Raw genomic sequence first — 19,185 nt, forward strand, 5'->3', positions numbered from 1 at the left:
CTCTCTTCCTGTGTAATGGGGCTTTATCCTCTCAGCCCTTATTTCCACTTACCAAGATATTTGGCCTTCTCCTCTCTGCGCTCCTTGGCAAGCTTCTGCCTCTCCTCTGACTTCATGATGTCTGGGATGGGAATGGAGTGGAAAGAAAGAAGAAAAAGAAATGTAAGTGAGAGGTGTCCTATTATAAACTCACATCAAGTCCAACCCATTCAGTCCAATCAGACCTCAGTCGTGCAGAATTTATTTGAAGAAGTTCACAAAGTGTTTGCAACTCAGAACAAACACAATATTATTTGATCCGCAATACCAACAAAGCCTGAGAGAAATTCATTATCTGCTGTGTATCACCAAGTGAGATTCATGATATATTTCCATACAAGTGTGCAATTAAATTTAAAGAGCTCGTACTACAGGCTTCATTAAAACCGGTTTGTCATGCTGACCACTTTAAGTTCCAATTCCTGATAATTCCTGTGGTATTATTTGTACAAAAAATGTGTTTTGTACCATCTTGAAGAAAATATCGATACACTTGAGTATTATGTTTTGTGATGCTGTATTGATTTTCAAAAACACTATAAATTTTTAATTAATAGTTTACTTGCACAGAACAGTTGCTTGTCCAACCTCGCTCAGCCCTAAACTGATCTGACGCAACAATAACGCACCTGCCTTCTGACAAACATAAATTTGTAAGTCAAAAACGTTCTTCCCTTCTGCAAAGTCAGCACAGCAGAGGCCTTTAACTGTAAAATGTCACCACAAGGAAATGCGTGCCACAAGACAATGACAGGAAACTAGCAGCCTCAACATTTCTACAGAGACGCTATATCTGTCTCTGTAGAATATGTGTGTTGCTATTTTCTGAACTAAGAGAAAACACAAAGAACAAATGCTTGAAGAAAAAAATACCTGTGGAAGCGAATCATCTCCACATAAAAGTAGCAGCACCTATGCCATCTGGATGTGAGTGCATGTTTGACTGCGATGCGGGAGCACTTTGCAAATATGTCTTCTCTCTGTGAGATCTCTGATGTTCCTAACACACGTAACATTAATTTTGAAATACCTCAGAGGAACCACTCAGTAGAAAGAAAAGTCGAGGGAAGCAGCAACGCAATGCACTGAACTGAAATGTTTCAAGAATTCAAGCTACATCCTTTCATGATAGCTGGTTCTACTTACCAGGAAAAATAAGTAAAATGTAAATACAGTCATTCTGACTTGTCAAAGGCACCGTTGGTCTTTGAATGTCCTTCAAAGAATATCCCAATGAAAATACATTGCAAATAGAGAAGAAACAATGACGCAATTCATTGATTAACTGATTGGTGAAAATTTTTTTATGCTCCTTATTGCTGAAGTCATTTTTCAAAAAGTGAATATTTGTTGAAAAATGAATATCTTCGTGTAGCTTGGGATGTATATTAATCAAAACAGCTACCACGTGAAATCATGTATACATCTGTAATTTGTACTGCCACAATTAACTTGTCCACGGCAGGGAAACACTGCACACAGGCTTGACCTTTCGTGAGTCTTCACAGCACATCATCCCCCTCAGCCTTCACAGACCAGATGTTCAGCATCAAACACAAAGGAACTCATCCCTCAGTAACGTCTAATAGGGGGAGGTGTGAATCATATACACGAAAACAATCTGCCATGCAGCCTCCCCTAAGAACAACCCTTGACCCATTTTGATATTTATAGGACTACGGAAAGTTCACGTGCATGGACTTGGTCATTGCGTTGTGCTGCTGCTTGCAGCTCACCACCGCGTTAATCATAACATCACATGCACAAAGCTTCCGAAACAAAAACAGACAGGCCTTGAAAACGCTGCTAGGTGCAGTGTTTGGATCCCAGGCTGTACACACACGCACTCCAACGCCATCTTGAAATGTCAGCTCTAAACTGGGGGTACAACAGGAGCAGTGCGGGATAGACTGTATAGGGTAAAGTTCAATGCTCATTGTGCAAATTCAATACCAGTGTACATGAAGAGGTTCATTGCTTTTGTTTGAGATGTGATAAAATACAACTCAGCAGACTGTAACCAGAGGCTATAGCTCCCAACTGTACTACAGGCCTAACCATTTCATTTTACTAATTAAGGAGTTCTTTTCATCTTCATTATACCCTTCTGGGTGGTGCAAAAGCTCACAAGTAATAAGCTTCACAAAACCATCAGAAAAGGAACTTAAAGGACAAAAGGGAAGTGTGGCTGATTTTTGAAATCTAAGGACATCTCTACATATTTCTGTCAAATAGACCAAACTTTGGCAAATAAACATAAAAAGCCATGGCAAGTCTTGACACAGCTGGCATGGCTGAGGTCATAACAAAGTACTGAAACTGGAAGAATTGTTACAGTTGAGGGAGGTTTGGGGCTTTTGAGGGGGGTTGTCTGCGTCACCTCACGCTAAGGGAATAAAGACCATGACCACAGTGAATGGATTAATGGATAAAGAATAAAGGGGAGAGAGGAAAGAGGCTTACACTCTCAAAACCCTCAAACATGTTCCTTAGAGTCTGCATGTGCTGTTGCAGTGTCTGCAAGGAGTTCAAGTGGTGCCATTGTGGAAATGATGCCAGGGGGTCAAACTAAATGCCTTCTTGCCATCGCCCACTGCAATGGGATTCCCATTCACATTCCTTTTACCCACCTTTCATTAGGGACCAGTGCATTACAGCGATCAGCATAGCTATCCTCTTACCAAGAAAGCTCATTTGTCCATTTTACAGGGATATTTTCTTTATTAATTCAATTCTGCCTAAAAGCCTTTGAGCCCAAAGCTGAGATGTTCTCACATAGTAGATTCTGTTCCTTGACTGTTCCAACACTTAAGGATAAACTACAGAGGATCTACTGGATTTAGCTTCATGTCTGAAAGCATGTGGTCACTATTACTCAGATACTCAAGCATTGCCCTTGCTTCAAGTGAGATGACCCAACTGGAGCACATTGTAGATGTAATTGCACCACTTTAAGAGCTGCTCTGTGGCAGACAAATTTAGCTTCCATTATAAGTTTAACCCCTAAGCAAGTGAACTCCGCACATGTAACATGAGTACCCTAACAAAAGAAATGTGTATTTTCCTTTACCTTCCTTCCTTTTCGACCTTGGGACAGGTGATGCAGGAGACCCAGGTGATCGCGTAAGGGCGTCAGATTTTGTGGGGGTAGTCAATCTCCGGTCTGTATCTTTCTTAGCTGGAGACTCCATTCTGGGGGTTTTGTCCATCTTCGAGGGGCTGCTCTCCCCCTCTGGATCCGGTCTCGTAGGGTTTGTACTCAGATCTGACTGGGGAGCTGGTCGAAGAGAAAGACGCAGAATAAAAACAAGTAAGTAATGACAAGGTAAAAGGTAAGACAAGCACAGAGATGGAACTCAACCAGTTGGTCCTCATTCCTCACACTTCTGAGCCTATGAAGTAGACTATGTTGGATGACGTCAAGTTCCTCAAGAGCTGCGTGCATCACAAGTGAGGGGTGGAGTCCATGACTATAAAGAGAAGGCTATGTTCTTTGAGAAACTGTTCATTTTGCTAATTCAAACATAAGCACTGTAATAGAACACCTATAAAGAAACAATCAAAGCTCATCTGCTTCCATACAATTTCTTTCAGTTGTTGAGCAACATTATCTGCTTCAGAGATTACACCATTTGCTCAGTAGCACAAGATAATATGCCTTAAGCTTGTCCCTTCTGAATCTACCTAATACCATTTCTCCTCCACACCACTTTATCGACAGCCGGACTCCCTGGCAGAACAAAACACAATTACTTTTTGGCATCCTGATGATTCCATTGGAGGTGAAATGAACAGCTTTGAAAAAGAAGGACATCTTTCTACCCAAAAATGGCCAAACGTTTTGGTGAAAACAATTCAATATGAGCCTGTTTAGGCTACTCTTAGATTTAAGAAGTTTTTTTGATTTAAAAAATAAAAAAACAAAAAAAAGGAGCTCAGCTTGAATAACAGTTTCACTCACAGCACCATGACTCACATTTGGCAGGCTCCTGCTTGAATCTCCTAGTCAAACATAAGTTTGCTGCGGCTTTGACGGCCGAACAAAGACCCTCATGGGAGGGACTCTTGGCTTTGTCCACTCAGCACTGTACCCGTGAGCTCCCTGTGGAGCCGTGTTGAGCACAGTTTCTTCTGCATAGTCTCTGAAGGTAAACACTGGGGCAACATGTTGTAAATTATTCAGACTTTGGCTAAAAACAACACAGACAGTAGGGGGTTGTCACACTGAGACAGTGAATGCACTGGAGATTTACTCTACAAATGCTGTCCTAGTCAACAGTTTTCATAGAGAAGCACCAATAAGCACAGAGACCAATGCAATGCTGAGAGAATTGAAAGAGAATTGATTACAGCTAGAGAGTAAGCAGGGGCACACAGAGTGCATCTAGAGCCATAAAATCTCTTCAAAAACTGCTCTTCCAAACACAATGCTCCCTTGTGAGGAAAACTCTTATTATTACTAAACCTAGGAGGCACAAAGTTGGAGAAAGGTCTGCATGAACAGCTTTCGGCCAAATAAACAGGTCGACTTCTCAGTGCGACATCTGCTTAGTAGCATTCAATCAGATATCAGGCCTCATGGCAAAGATTGCCCAAGCTCAGCCAGGCTCATGGAAAGGCTATGTCATCAGTCTGGGAAACGGAGGTTACTGATGACACAGAGTTGGACGAAGCCTGATAGCCTGAGAGAACAGCGGTCTATGAAAGAATCCAGCTGGGAGACAAGACATTGTGCTTCCCCTGTTGAAGCATGCCACTATTAAATAAGCATTCCTCGGGCAGCGATGTGCTCTGACAGAGAGGGGCCATTGTTGTGGTCTCTTCATGGCAACGGGGACAGCAGCCAAAACACTGCGATGACAGTGTGAGGAAAAAAGAAGGATTTGGGGGGTGGGGGGCAGTCAACTTAAAGTAGAAGATGAAGACTTGAACTTGAACTTTGTAGGAGAAAAATAAAGAGCCGAAGCCAGTGATGCATTCAGCGATGAATATCAGCTTTTTTATATAGTATATATATATATATTTTTTTTTTTACATGCACACACTGAATTTGTCTTCTGCATTTGACCCATCCTTAGTTGAACACACACATGCAACACCCGGCAAATTACATGCAGTGAAACACACACAGGAGCAGTGGGCAGCATCAAGCGCCCAGGGAGCATACTGGGGGGTTAAGTGCCTTGCTCAAGGGCACTGCCCGTCCAGTGGGGGAATCGAACCGGTGACCGTCCAATCACAAGCTGCTTCTTCAACCTCTAGGCCACGGCTGTTTACAGCTGAAAAACATGCAGTGCTATATAATGACACAGCATCTGTGGCTTGCCACCAATTTCATTTTAGCCTGAATAAAAGTCAGTACAACTGCTAGCTCTAGTTATTTCCTCCTCCTGCATTCATCTACGTGACTGTACTGAGAAAAAATCTTTAAGCCAGGTGGTAGCATCGCTCTAAATTTACATCTTACATCATTTTCTAACATGTCCCTAAGGGGAAATATGACAACTAGGCTACAGAATCAGAATCAGAATCAGAATTCCTTTATTAATTCTGATTCTGATTCTGATTCTGTAGCCTACTAGCCAACTAGGCTACCAAAGGCGATAGGAGCAAGCATAAATCTGACAGTATATATACAGCAATATTTGATTGCCTCAAATCCAGTGAAACTTCTCCATACACCTGAAAACTGGAGCCACAAAGAAGTGGCTGACTGACAGGGCTGTGGGCGACTGGTCAGACAATCACTGGAATCTATACTGTCAGTGATGAAGAGTAGGAAAATGTAATGCACTCTGCTATGTTGGTGGCACTGACAATGAATACCAATGAAACCTGAAGCTCTCTGGAGGAAAATGGGATGGGAGCTGAGGGAGAGGATTTCGGCTGTGTAGCAAGAGGCTGAAACAAGGCCTGATTGAAGCAGCACTCTGACTGAGAGAACAGAATGTACGATTCTTTTTTAATTAGTTGGTTAACTGTTTACTCTATTAACTGTAATACTTGATAAAGTGCCATCATAAGATACCGAAAGTGATTTCTTCCAAGTGCTTTCAAACCCACAGATCAACACCTAAATAAATCTGTGGTATTTACGAGTGTGTTTAACATATCTGTCAGGCATCAAAGATACACATAATGAATGAATCTGCTAAGTTTAATGACAGTGATTCAGAGACTTTTGCCAGTCCTAGGCTTACTCCTAGGCTGTGTAGGCTGTGCGATGTGTACAAATGTATTTGCAAAACTGACCCTTTACAGCAAACAAGATTGGGACATACTCATGCGGGACTTTGAGGAGAATGCTTAAGTAATATTTGAACAGATGTACTGGATGCAATGACATAATATGTTCAACAATCCATGAACACTGTGTTCTGACTGTTGTCACAGACAAAATGTATTACTTGAACCAAGCTAATCAAATTATGCAGTTTTTAATGTGTTCTAATGGGGTGTATTTTTTTTTTAAATCATTGCATAAATAAGAATGCGAGCCTAATTCTATCTTTGTCTTTACACAACACATAGAGCAGAGGGGATCTTTCTACTTTCACATAAGTAACTGCCTCCTTCCGATATTTACATTCTAGCTTCTTCCCAGAGGCACTGCACCCCGTGGGATGACTCAAAGCAAAAGCCATTAGACCACCTTTTTGTGACATCATTTACATTATTTATATTCATGAATCAATGGACAGCAACTTGCTCCGCGATGCTCAAGTCTCCATCAAAATCGAACACGGAAATACACTTAAGTGGCGCCTATGACTGGATAGCAAGGTAGAAAAATATGCACGACAAACATTTGGCCAGCTTTCACAAGCTTGACAATATCATGTTGAAAGCTTTGGTGTGCATCAACAGTTCTGAAAAGCTCGGTTTTAATAAGAATCTTACTATCAAAAATGCAGTGTTTTTTATTTGTGTTTGGATTTTATTTGTGTGTAAATCAGATTCTGATGATAGTTGTGGGGTTCTATGTTTACAATCCCAACGAAATACCGTCAAATTAAACAAAAAACATAGCTACACAGCCATATTAAAACAAATTATTGAGTATTAAACTATTTGCTTTAGCTACAACTCATTGAGTCAAAATATAAAATATTCTACAGTATTTCTACAGAAATACTTAAAATTCAGATGCTCAACAGAAGACATGATAGACAACATCTTTTCAAGTATTCCTGCGCCTATAATTAGCATACTATTTGTGTTATTATTGTTACATCACTCTGCTCTTGTAGTATGCAATTTGGGTGAGCAGATTAAATGTAAGGGCGTCTAGTTCTTGCACAATGTTGCTATCTAAAAGCACGACACAGTTGCTTTATTTTACCCTCCTACTGAGTATTAAACAGGTATTCAACAGCAATGGGGTCCTGCAGAGTGGGTCAGAGAATTTGTGGCATGCTGTGCGTGATCACTCATTGAACATCACACCGTCACCTCGCACCTCAACTCAGTTAGCCCAATCATGTCTACCTATGGGGCCTCCCAAGCTGTGGATGTCAAGCAAAGCCTGAGGCACTGAAGCCATTTATATGCAAAAGTGATACAAAGGAATAAGATATCTGTAAAAGTCATCAAAAATAGTAAAGGAACCCCTGCAGAAGTGGGAGGATGCATGCATACACAAGCCCAGTGTGGGAGCAGAAAGGCAGGTTGGGAATCAGCAGGTAATTAGCATAGACTCAGTGCCTTTTCCCAGTAAGAAGCATGCTAGGTTGGACAGAATATGTGCTTCAGATCCTGGTTTGGAGAAATGTAGCACAATGTGTGCAAAGCTCATTGTACATTCACTCCCAGAGCGCAATGACAAAGGAATTCGGCACTTTATAGTTTGCCTGATGACATTGTGAATAAAGATCCAGGTTAAAACTGGGACAAATGGTAACTCTACCACACAAAATATGATTTAGCAGAAATCCAATTCTGCAGCATATTATTGTCTGAGAGCAGGTAATAAATATGCACACTGTAAAGCCTGTTTCTACATATGGTGTTGCCCCAGTGCTGCTTAAGAGTCTGATAGTCACTTCCAAATCTGCAGGGCACAAGAGCCCTTTCAGTTTAATTATTTTAATAACAACAGAATATGAATATTTATGTAGAAGCAATAACAATGTCATAATAATAAAAAAACACACACACAAGGCAAGAAAGGACAGATCCTTCCACCCTTGAAATTCAAGGAAGCTCTGTTATCACCACACAGCTACAGGCCTACAGGCTACAGAACCTGACATGCAACTGCACTAAGCACAGGGTTCAGCTATTTTTCTACTTGTTCATAACCTCACAGGGGACCCACGGATCAGGGTAAGAAAAGCCTGTGTCGCCAACATCACGCCAAAACACATGACTCACTGTATGACAGAATCAGCAAACTATGACAGCACATTCTCATGACAGTGTTTGCTCATTAACAAATCAGGGAGGGATACTTTCGGTGGAGAGGAGCTGTAAAAAGCAATGTCAACGTGAAACTGCCAGACACAAAAACAAGCAGGCATTCCCAGTGTGGAACAAATACAAAGAAGTCATAATCAATACAACTTGCAACTACTGCAACATCCAGAGCAATGTCAATGACTCGGTGAGATACTGAGTAAAAATATAGGGCAAGACATGGAATATTTATGAAGCCACCTACTCTCTCACAGCCAAACAGATGAAAAAGGGTAGCCTCACTGTCAGACCACCAACAGGAATAACTGAATGTTGAAAATACAATGACACAGATTAGCTGCAAAATCTAAATATGTCTGAATTTACACAAAATACCTGGTGAATAGTGTGCAAATGCAGCAAATTCTATTGAAAAATGGAAACGAGGCAAACAAGAGACAAGGAAATAGTACTGAGTCCCAGAGTGCGAAATCAAAAGACTGGAAAGGGAAAAGGGCGGCAACTCAAAAAAAAGAAAAGAAAAGAAAAGAGGAACTGGGGAAACACACAGAGAATGGATCTGCATCTCATTTGGGATGGGCATGTGGACTAATGAACTACCTCATCGCTTACCCCGCTAACCCGTCGCCCCTTCACCCTGTTTTGTCCCTCCTGCACCGAATAGGGTGATGTAAGGGGGCAAGGGGGCCCAGACACACAGGAAGCGCAGTGTAAACAACAAGCACTGACTCCATGCCAAACCAGGCCCTGTGAGTGTGTGCTTACAGACCAAAGTTTTCATTAGATGTGCTTACAACAGAGGAATACAATTTTAAATGGGAACTGAGGCAAACGTCATTAAATTCTGCACACAAACTGCACCTGAATACCACCAGGATTACTTGGTTATTTTTAACTAGGGCTGCGACTCATGACATTTATGGTTATTGGTTGTTCTATTAATTATATTTAAAATTATTTTAACAAAATTGCATAAATAAATAAATAAATAAAGAGCCAAAGAATTTAGTGTTATTTTTGCCTTTAAATTCTTGATTGATTTTCAGTCAATTACAATCACGAAAAAACAACTAACTATCCAACTTATTTACTTGGTTCATCACAAATTATTTAGTACATAAAATGACAGAAAATACTGAAATGTGCTGAGAGTTTGGCATTTTTGCTTGGAAATCGAAACAGTTTCCGATTCATTTTTCTTTCTGACTTCTACCTCTCATGACCTTCTTTATGACTGCCTGATTAATAAACCAGTCGTTTCAGTGCTAAACTGACACAGAAGAGAGAAAAGAGGTCAAACATTTCTAATGCAGACAGATGAGTCAACTCATCAGACTACAGCTGATGTCTGCCTAATAAAGACAAAAGTTGCTCCGCATACCAATCAAGAGGGTTGAAGACAAAACAGCATTCCCTCATGGCATGTCAATGGATCCGTGAATACTGATGCCTCTGTCAGTGACTGCAGCAGCATCACCTGGCCCAGGCTGAGGACAATGCCTGGTATTTAGCTGCAACTCCTGCTCTCTCCTGCACTGGCGTATGTGCCAAAGCCAAGCTGATGAAAGGCCCCGCTTATCTGAACCAGCGGCAGCTCCCTGGGGACCCTGCATCTGCTGCTACCACCAACATGCCACAACGTAAATGGATAAGTAACCCAGACAGTCTCACCAGTGATGGGAGAGAGTGTCAACAACCGCCAAAACCTGAGCCTTTTTCAATAACATCAGACAGCGACGAGGGATTTCTGGGCTGCACAAGCTGCCATTTATAACTGAAAGCAGTATATCGGCATGCCAGCCAGTTGCTCCTGGCAACCTGCTCCACATCACTTCTTGGGGGTGGGGGGAGGTGGTGGTTGAGAAGTGACAGTGTGATATAATTTTCAATGGTCACAATGACAGGGTTTTCTGGTCCCCTGTCACATTTGAGGACCATCTGTAGTAGGAACAGGATTTAAACCATTTGTACTCAACTCATTTTGAGTTTAATCCTTCGCAATTTAGTTGACTCTCAAAATATGCCAAAATCCAGTTGACTAAAACAAAGGGTTCTCAATGCGTTGATGACTGAGTGACAATTCAGGGAACAGCATATGACTGAGGGCAGCACAGGAAAACCCATGAACTTTGAGTCCTAAATTCATCGGTTTGCAATCATCGGTTTGGATCATTTTATCTGCCAATGAAATAAGAGTCAGTCCATTCATCCTCCTTTTCTTCTCAACCATACGCCATTTTTCTCTGCCGCAGTTTTTCCATCTCACTTCTACATTAAAGAGTTGTCCACCAGAATCACTAGCTTTAGCAAACAGCTCTGACAGTGATGACAGAATCTAATTCTCACTCACAATGTGCCACCGTTTTCCATGCAACCAGCAGTTTTCTGCAAGTTGTCATTTCCAACCTGACACTTGTTGGAGGGGAGGTCTATTAAAGGTGCTCACTTGGGCCACTACTTGTCCATGGGGCACTTACAATGACATTAATCTTAAATCTTTGTTAAATCTTTCTCTGCATGTCTGCATTAATGCCACTGCAAACTCAGTGGTGATTTCTCTCCTCAATGAATTTTCCATCTGTGTGTCGGTCTAATTTCTCTTTTTACACATTATTAAACTTCATGTACAATGACACAGCCCAAATGGAGTGGAGATTTTGAAGAGGCCCCTCTCTGCTCTTTAAGTATCATTGGGATCGAACCAGTGACATTTTACATCGGCCTTCTTGACATTTTGAAAGAGCAGCGACTGTGTGTGTCCTGGGCTGAGGTAGCTCACAGAGATGTTGTTTGTCTTTTTTTTTTTCCTCAATATGGTTATTTTCATAAGCATTACCTAAAGCAAAAATTATTCCCGAGCAGTAATTTTGTGCCTGTTCAACATACAATTACACCCAAGAGTTATCATTAGCTGGATTTTTGTCTCCCCACTCAAAAACACAAAACTTTTCTGCTGGCAACAGGGTCCAATCATGGGTTTCATAATCACAGGTAACTACAGCGAGACCAAAAGTTCACTCCCACTCCCCTCATTGATGAGGTTAAAATCCATCAACAAAAGCATGAAACTGCAGTGATATTATCGATCTTATCTGAAAAGCAAGCACAAGAGCTAAAATAATGGGGGAAATGACTCAAACAAAAGCACCAGATGACATATGGTACACCTGCCTAGGAATTGCAAGGAGAGCAAAATGCGTTAAAAGCATGAGAGCCATGCCCTTTAGCTGAACATGGACAGGTCTAATATTAGCAGATGCGTCTGGTGACTGGGCCTTTCAGATGACCAGACAGCACAGAACAGCTCGTCTGGGATATTTTCAGACTTGGTGGAGTTGGAAGGAACAAGCAACACAGTCCAAATCAAGACTTCCCTCTGCTTGTCCTTCCTCTACTGCTCCAGGGAGAAGAGCAGTACAGCTGAGTGATAATAAATGTAGGTAACAACACTGCAGCATCAGCCCTCTTGCTGTATGCCACAATCAAGACGAAAAAACAGAAAGGAATTAAGGCAAAGCAGAAACCTGCCAAACAGCACGCGTATGTTTCATGAGCTTCTCTTGCTTTTAAACTGAAGGGGTTAGCACTGAGATCGGCATGTTTCTTTGGCACTCAGTCACTTTCTTATGACCCAGCTGCTGCAGCTGTGCAGGAGCAAACTTAAGCCTAGATTCTGTAGAGCACATACAATTGCTTTGGTGCATCAAGTGTGTTAAATAAACATGATCTTTCTTTCCTCGGTGCAGTAATTTGAACAAACCGGGAATCAATAAAGAATCTATCTATCTACTACTGCTCGAGGGCAGTCGATTTATTGATTATAAACTGTCTGAGCCTGACAGAAGCAATTTACCCATTTGTTTTCATTATTACAGAAACAGTCTGTCATTTTGAGAAATGCTTATTTGCTTACTTGCTGAGAATTAGATGAAAAGCTAGTTTGTTTAGCATGGCATTAAGACTGGAATTAGGTCAAATCCATCAACCAGCACCTCCAAAGCTCACCTTAATTCTGCACAAAAAAAACAAAGAATCATCATCATGCAGTTTGATTCACTAAGTTGTTTTGCACCAAATAATTCTTCCTGTATACCACAAAAGACAGCTGCTCACCAAGTGAGTCTGAGCACTCGGACCATCTCTTCAGCTCAAAGCGATCTCAGGTGGTCCTGGACAAGTCACAACTTTGCAAGATCAACTGTATTCTATATCAAAGGGTCTTGTTATAAGGAAAACACCAAAGGAGCTGAAGAGGTGAGGACAGGTTACACATTGTAAAGCCTTTCTTCAAACACATTCTCTAAAAGCCAGATGTGTGTTCTTGGGGCAAAATGCGTTAGAGTTAGAAGTATCTCTGGCCCATCTTAGAGGCTAATCCTCTAATCCCAGCCATTTTAAGTGTGACTAACAACACGTTAAAGGGTTAAAGAAAGTGGGTGAATTACTTTTGTCATCATCACAATGCATTATGCACAAGTCATAAAACATGAGCTCGGATCAACTGTCATATCAGCATTTGAGTGTCAGACCATAATTGGTTATTTATAAGCTTCCTTGTAGTTTTAAACTGGTTATAAGTTGTTGATGTTCAACTCTAATGAGACATTATTTTCTGTTTTCAGAATAAAAACTCAGTTGTCTCCTGATAAATTTTTAAGTGAGGTCCACGCACACAAGTCATTCATTTTGACAAACTGCCTGCATGCACACATTGAACGCTTTCAGCAGACATTTCCTGGTCGAACCCTGCAGGGGCTGACAGTTGAAACACTCTGAGTGCTGGTTAATGAGAAGGCTTTCTACATTATTTTCCTGGTAGAGTGCTGGGTTAGAGATCTACCAGTATTCCCTCATGAGAGGTATCTGGGCAGTGTGTGATTTACACCATATGGGTGCCACAGAGTGGGCCAGCACTGAAGTGATGCTTCCTCTGTGTGGGAGAGAGAGTCTCACCTTCCTCTGGTCTCTGTCTGTCTTCACCTCACAGCTTTAGTCCCCACAGTTTTCAAATCTTTAGTGGACTATCTGGCATTAGCAGGAGATTTGAGGATACACACCTGTTAAGTGCTTTACTCAACTTTTTCAATTTCAGCTTGAAAATGAAGGTGTTTACATCCCTAGCTGAATGTCTAAAAAAAGGAATATGATTCCAGTACTGACCCCAATATGGTGTGAACACCCTCAAACACCCTTAAACTCAGCTCTGAACCCAGTCAGCGTTCCATTTTAAATCCAACGTGCCACAGTACGGAGGAGCCAGAATGACTGAAAATATGTCACTGTCTAAAAATTGCACTGCACTAAAGCAGACCTCCACGCCACAGCGCTGGCATGGCATCAGTCGTTTATTTGGGACTCAGATGTTTCTCTTCTTCTCTCTCTCTAAACTTCACAGGGACAAAGGGCTGAGGCCCGACTGGAAAAGTGCTAAATGTGGGCTTTGAACATATGGGAACAAGTGAGTACTGGGAAGCTCCCATTGTCTTACAGCCACAACAATGCCTGGAGTAGCTTTAGAGGAATAATCAATTAATCTACACACCAAAAGAAAAAATACTTTACACAGTACAGTACAGTTTGCACTTTAATCCTTTAGCCATACTTGCCATTTGATTGAGAAAGTATTCTGTGATTGCAGCCACATATACCAAATTACATGGATTATGCAGGATGGCGCTGACACAGGTCTTTGTGTATACCACCCAGTGATATGAATGAGAAAAAAAAACAGCTGGAACACTGAAATAAATGTAATGTGAAATTACTTTCTCACTCTGTGGCTAAATGTTCTGAATATTTATTTCCCCACATGAACTGCTCGAAGCTTTTCCAGCCCACAGGACAACACATTTCAAAAGACTACTGAAATAACCAAGACTGCTAGAGTAAGATTCACTACAATGCAGCGTCACAACCGCATGCAACATCTATTGCGCTCCCAAAAATACATGGAATTAAGTGACCGTGCTCATGGTCACAAATTTAGAAACTTCTACACAACAGTGGTGTTACATGTAGCTAACCTGTCAGAGTCAAGCATGTCTTCTGCTGAGAATGTGAGAGCATTTCATTACGATGCAAAACTTCACTGTTGCATTGATCGCACGAATAGTAATCCTGCACAAAAAAAAAAGTGGGCTCCTGTTGTTATCTGGCTCTATTATTAGGCAGTGAATCTAGGAGGGCCCACGGGATCCCGCCCAGCGCTAATTTGCAAAGAGACACGAGAGCAGCAGTCGCACCAAAAATGGGATTCGATCACACGTATTCCCCTGATTACATAACAACTCCTGCAGCTGAAGATGTGTAGCTGGCTGATCCTGTTCACTACAGTACAGGCTTGACAGCCAAAGCTGGTGGATTCTTCCACATTACACGACAGACAAGGACATCACTGTGACCTGTCTCTTTGTCAAGTCTGCTGAGGCTCATTATCCTCGATACAGCTGTGCTGCAGCAGCTTTTCCTTTTTTTGGCGTGAAACAAAGTTTGCATAATGGGTCATTAACAATTTAAAGCATTGCCTTATTATCTCATGCACCGCGTAACCTAGCTGATAATTTTAGAGATATGAGCCGTCACATTCATATGAAATGCCTGTGAATATGCCATAAAAGGCAAATCTTGAACAGGAAAATAAAAGTTTCCATCCATCTTAGCTGGCCACAGCTTAGCTGTTCAGGTATGGAGACTGAAGAGGATGACCAAACGTAGCTGACTGTCAAAGAGTGGCAGAGTGTGTGTGTGTGTGTGTGTGCGTGTGTGTGCTGGGGGGGAGAAGAAAGCCTGCATAAAGAAAAAGGGGGATTAGAAGAAATTCACCAAAAGTCCTGACAGCAGATTTTCACAATGCTGGGCCAGGCTTTCAACGGCTCTGGTGCCAGTTTTCAAGTGGGACAGATCAAGCACGTTTGCTTTACTGGCTGCATTTCAGCAAAAGAAGGAGACTTTTCCAATTGTCCTACTGTTCCCATATGTTGTTTAAATATCTTGCATCTCGCCCAAGGATTTTTTTTATGTGGACGACACACATTCTTAAACATTCTAATATGGGAAATCCAATCTCTTTAATGTGAGATTTGTAGTGACGGGTGTACTCTCCCTCCTCCATCACAAGAGAGGGTCGTGTCCCAGAATTATAAAGGTAAGGTCCTGAACATTAGAACATTATGACATTAAGTGATGTCCAGAACTTCATCCTTCATCAGATGTTAAAACCATATGATCACAGAGAAAAGTCAAGCTAGATACACTTGTTACAAAGAGAGTTCCGGGGATCTGAGGACCTTTTGACCACTGATCACATACTAGAGACAGCTGGAAAAACAACTGATATCACTCTCAGTGAGCGCAGGAAGTCTGGCTGATGTCAGTGCTTCTGCTTTGAGTCACAACACATATGCTCACAGCCCCTTCTAATTTTAATGGTCATACAAGTTACTGAGGACATGTCTGGCAATTTAAACACTTTACAGTCCACTGGTCAAGATTCCCACGATCAGGGTGGAGCAGATTTCAGCAGTCTCTCCTCCTGCTTGATGCAGGGCCAAAACAAGTGGCCTGACCTCCCTTCGTGAAGCCCCCCCCCCCCCCCGTGAGCAGGAAGGAAGTTTTCTGTTGTCAAAAGGACAAGGTCACATTGTGTTTCTGTCTCCAGAAATATAGATATAAAACACATCAGTGCACAACAGTTTGACACGGAGATTCAAACGTTAGACTGCGTGTCTTGCAAGACCAACTTCACACTGGCAGGATTCCAACACAAGAAACACTGAAACATGTCTCACAACTGACCGAGCAGACGTGACACTGGCCTTGAACTGCATGACCACAGATCACATATTTTGTAATTGCACATATAACGCAGTAAGCGATCTGGGTTCTTCACCTGCACTTTGTCCCCATCAATATTTTCTTGATTTCAGTTTGTTGGTGCATCTCTGCACCAGCAGAAAAAGACTGCACCTGTGCACACAACAACTATCCAGTATGTGTGGAAAAACATCCTCTGGCAGAGCAGCAGCAAAGAGGAGATGGGAAAGGATGCCAGACCGCCTCTGACTGCATCATGTTAGTAGTGAGCTAAACATAACATACGGAGGGGGATGGGGTGGTACAAGTCAGATTACCTCATCTAGCGCAAATTGTGTTATTATAACCCCGTGGGCTGAGCTGTTGGCGAAAGAAACTGCAACATACAGTGAATTGGGATCCAACCAAGATCCAACTGTCAGCTGAAGATCACACCGGCGTTTTGTTTTCAGTATCAAAAGATCTGCAAACTGGCACATAATCTTTTATTGTCACTCGGATTAAAATCTGTCTTGAGGTTTAGGTGTTAAGCGTGTGGACAACAACACGGTGGCGTCGGCTTTATGATCTGTGGACTCCTCTGTGTCCGCAGCTCCTGGTGGATTATTCATAACTCAACAGACAAAGGTATTCCCGAAATCACGCTTTCTATTGCTTAACTGCAACACCGTCTCACAACCCCCTGCGTAAACCAGGCATACAAAAAGTTAACTCCAGCGAGAGAATGTTTCAACTCATTTTTACAACGTGACAAAGCACATGAATGACAAAGCACTCGTGCAGGCTTTTTTCTAAACGAGAGATTCAGCGCCGAGGTAGACCGAAGTACCGTCAGTAAGGACTTACATGTTGCTCCTAGCAGAGTATTTTCCTCCATTTCAGTCCCCGCTTTCTGTTCTTTTGTTCATTCAAACATGCGAGTTTTGGCTCTTCCTTTCCGGCAGTCCTCTCATTCCTCAGGCAGAATCGGAGGAGGAGGAGGAGGTGGTGGGGGATGGGGTGGGGGGGCTTGGTCGCGTCACTGAAGTTGTTGCGTCCGATGTCCTGAACGAACCGGGCAAGGAACCCCTCCTGAGAGCCTCCAGATAGACCAGAGACAGGGCTTAAAAAATAAATAAGGACAAAAAAAACCCACGCCGTACCAGCCTGTTGAAAGGGGCGCCGGTGAGTATAGCTGCTCCTGGGGGAAGATAAGTAAAACCGTGTCTGAGGGAATTTGGGAGAGAGGAAGCGGGCGAGTCGGAGTGAGGGAAGTTTCTGACTCTCCGACACACTACAGCTGATGCTGTGCTAGTGCCGATGGTCCCTCACTGGCCTCCGGCTCGGACTGTACCATCAGCGAGAGGAGAGAAGGGGGTGGACTACGGTTGCTACCTATAGTATTGTTTGTGAAATACTAGCTAGATTTAACGTTATGGAAAACAAATACAGTGAGCGCCAGGTGGTGATATACTTATGTTATAATCTTGAAGCAAACTTTCCTGTTAAAAGCATATTTCTTTATTTGAAGAAAATGACTGTCCCCCCTTCGTTCTTATTGGTTCTTCCACCTTCGAAACTACAATGCTCACACTGCCAGGTCACAGTTCACATTCAATATAAACCTTCTCCCTTTGACCAGCATGTTTGCTATAATTTCTGCCATGTTTTTGGTTTTGGCTAGTTGCTTGAAGTCCTCTCAGACATCTGATTAAAATGCGGCATAAATAAAGATTAAGTTTATCAATATCACTCAATGGGATTGCCCTAACCGCACACTGCAGTCAACAAAATACTCAAACGTAGCAAGGAGATTATAAGGAAACTATAAAAGATGAAAAACTTGAACTGTACTTGGCTGGAATGTCTTTTCAAAAATCGATGGTCAAAAACCCTGGTGAGCTTGTTATATTCAGTGGGTGGACTACATCTTCCTATCCCTTCACATAAACATAGAAACCAGTAAACATTACCATGAAATATATGGAGGCACTTTAATGATGATTTTCCTTCCAATAAAACACAATATTTTCCTCCTGCAAGAGTGATCTACTACATACACGCTTGCATTTTAAAGGTGTATGTCAACATGCATTCATATTAAGACAGGAAGTCTTTCTCAGTGTCTCCAAATGACATTCAGCCATATGCATTGTTAATAGTTTGTTGGAGTTAATAGATGGTACATGCATGAAATTTCAGTGAAAGGAGAACACTAGATTTTCTTGTCAGCCTGGTTTTTGTTTTGGATGATGGATGTTTGATGTGTTAAACAAGTTACTCCACCTAAGACAGAACTGCTGTCATATATTTAGAGACAACACAACCCAGTTCAGAACATTCAACTTAAAAAGTATGGTTGTCACATAACAATTTTAAGCTCTGCAGAGTGTCTTCCCATCTACCACCTGTGGATCTCTTAGAGCATCTGCCAAGGTGGGGGCTGGGCCAGGGGCTGATCGGCACGCTTGAGAGGGGACACCCTGTCAAAAGGACCCCAGTGGGGCTCTTTTGTGCAGCTGTTGAGTCGTGTTCACCCAAACCCCCAAGAGCCACCTGTCACTGCAACTGGAAAGTGGGGGGTTTTTCAAGGAGATGGGGGTTGGGTGGGCTGGAGAGTGTGTCGTTGATAGGTTTTACAGAATTAAAGCTGAAAGAGTGACTGCTAAATGTCTGCATGTCTCAAAGTCTATTGACAATTATGTCATTCTTCTTAACTGTCCTTGATGACTTTACGCCATCCTCAAAACATGGTTTAATCAAAGACCACACTCCCCTTGAAGTCTCTTGATTCAAGTACTATCAGTAATTGAATCACAGATAAGTAAGGTATTTCATTTACCGAGAAAAGGAGCAATTAAGAGTTAAGTTTCCACTCCTTTCAAGTCAAGGAAAGATTGAAGGAGAGCAGGAAACATCTTTGAGTGCTAATGAAAGATC

General features: G+C 42.0%; 1 protein-coding gene across 5 annotated transcripts in view; it reads right to left on the reverse strand.

Annotated features, from left to right (window-relative positions):
• Positions 1-17,561, reverse strand: part of map7d1a (MAP7 domain containing 1a) — a 37,309-nt gene extending 19,748 nt beyond the window's left edge. For 3 of the 5 annotated variants that reach the window (XM_046399478.1, XM_046399477.1, XM_046399476.1), the window contains exons 1-3: positions 17,113-17,561; positions 3,110-3,316; positions 53-121 (exon numbers count right to left, since the gene is read on the reverse strand). In XM_046399478.1, coding sequence (XP_046255434.1) covers positions 53-121; positions 3,110-3,316; positions 17,113-17,143 — 307 coding nt within the window. In that variant the 5' untranslated portion in view covers positions 17,144-17,561. The remainder of the gene's footprint in view (positions 1-52; positions 122-3,109; positions 3,317-17,112) is intronic. The other 2 variants (XM_046399480.1, XM_046399479.1) reach the window with 1 other exon arrangement.
• Between the last annotated feature and the right edge of the window lie 1,624 nt (positions 17,562-19,185).

Source organism: Scatophagus argus, chromosome 9 (genome assembly GCF_020382885.2).
Source record: "Scatophagus argus isolate fScaArg1 chromosome 9, fScaArg1.pri, whole genome shotgun sequence".
Taxonomy (NCBI): domain Eukaryota; kingdom Metazoa; phylum Chordata; class Actinopteri; family Scatophagidae; genus Scatophagus; species Scatophagus argus.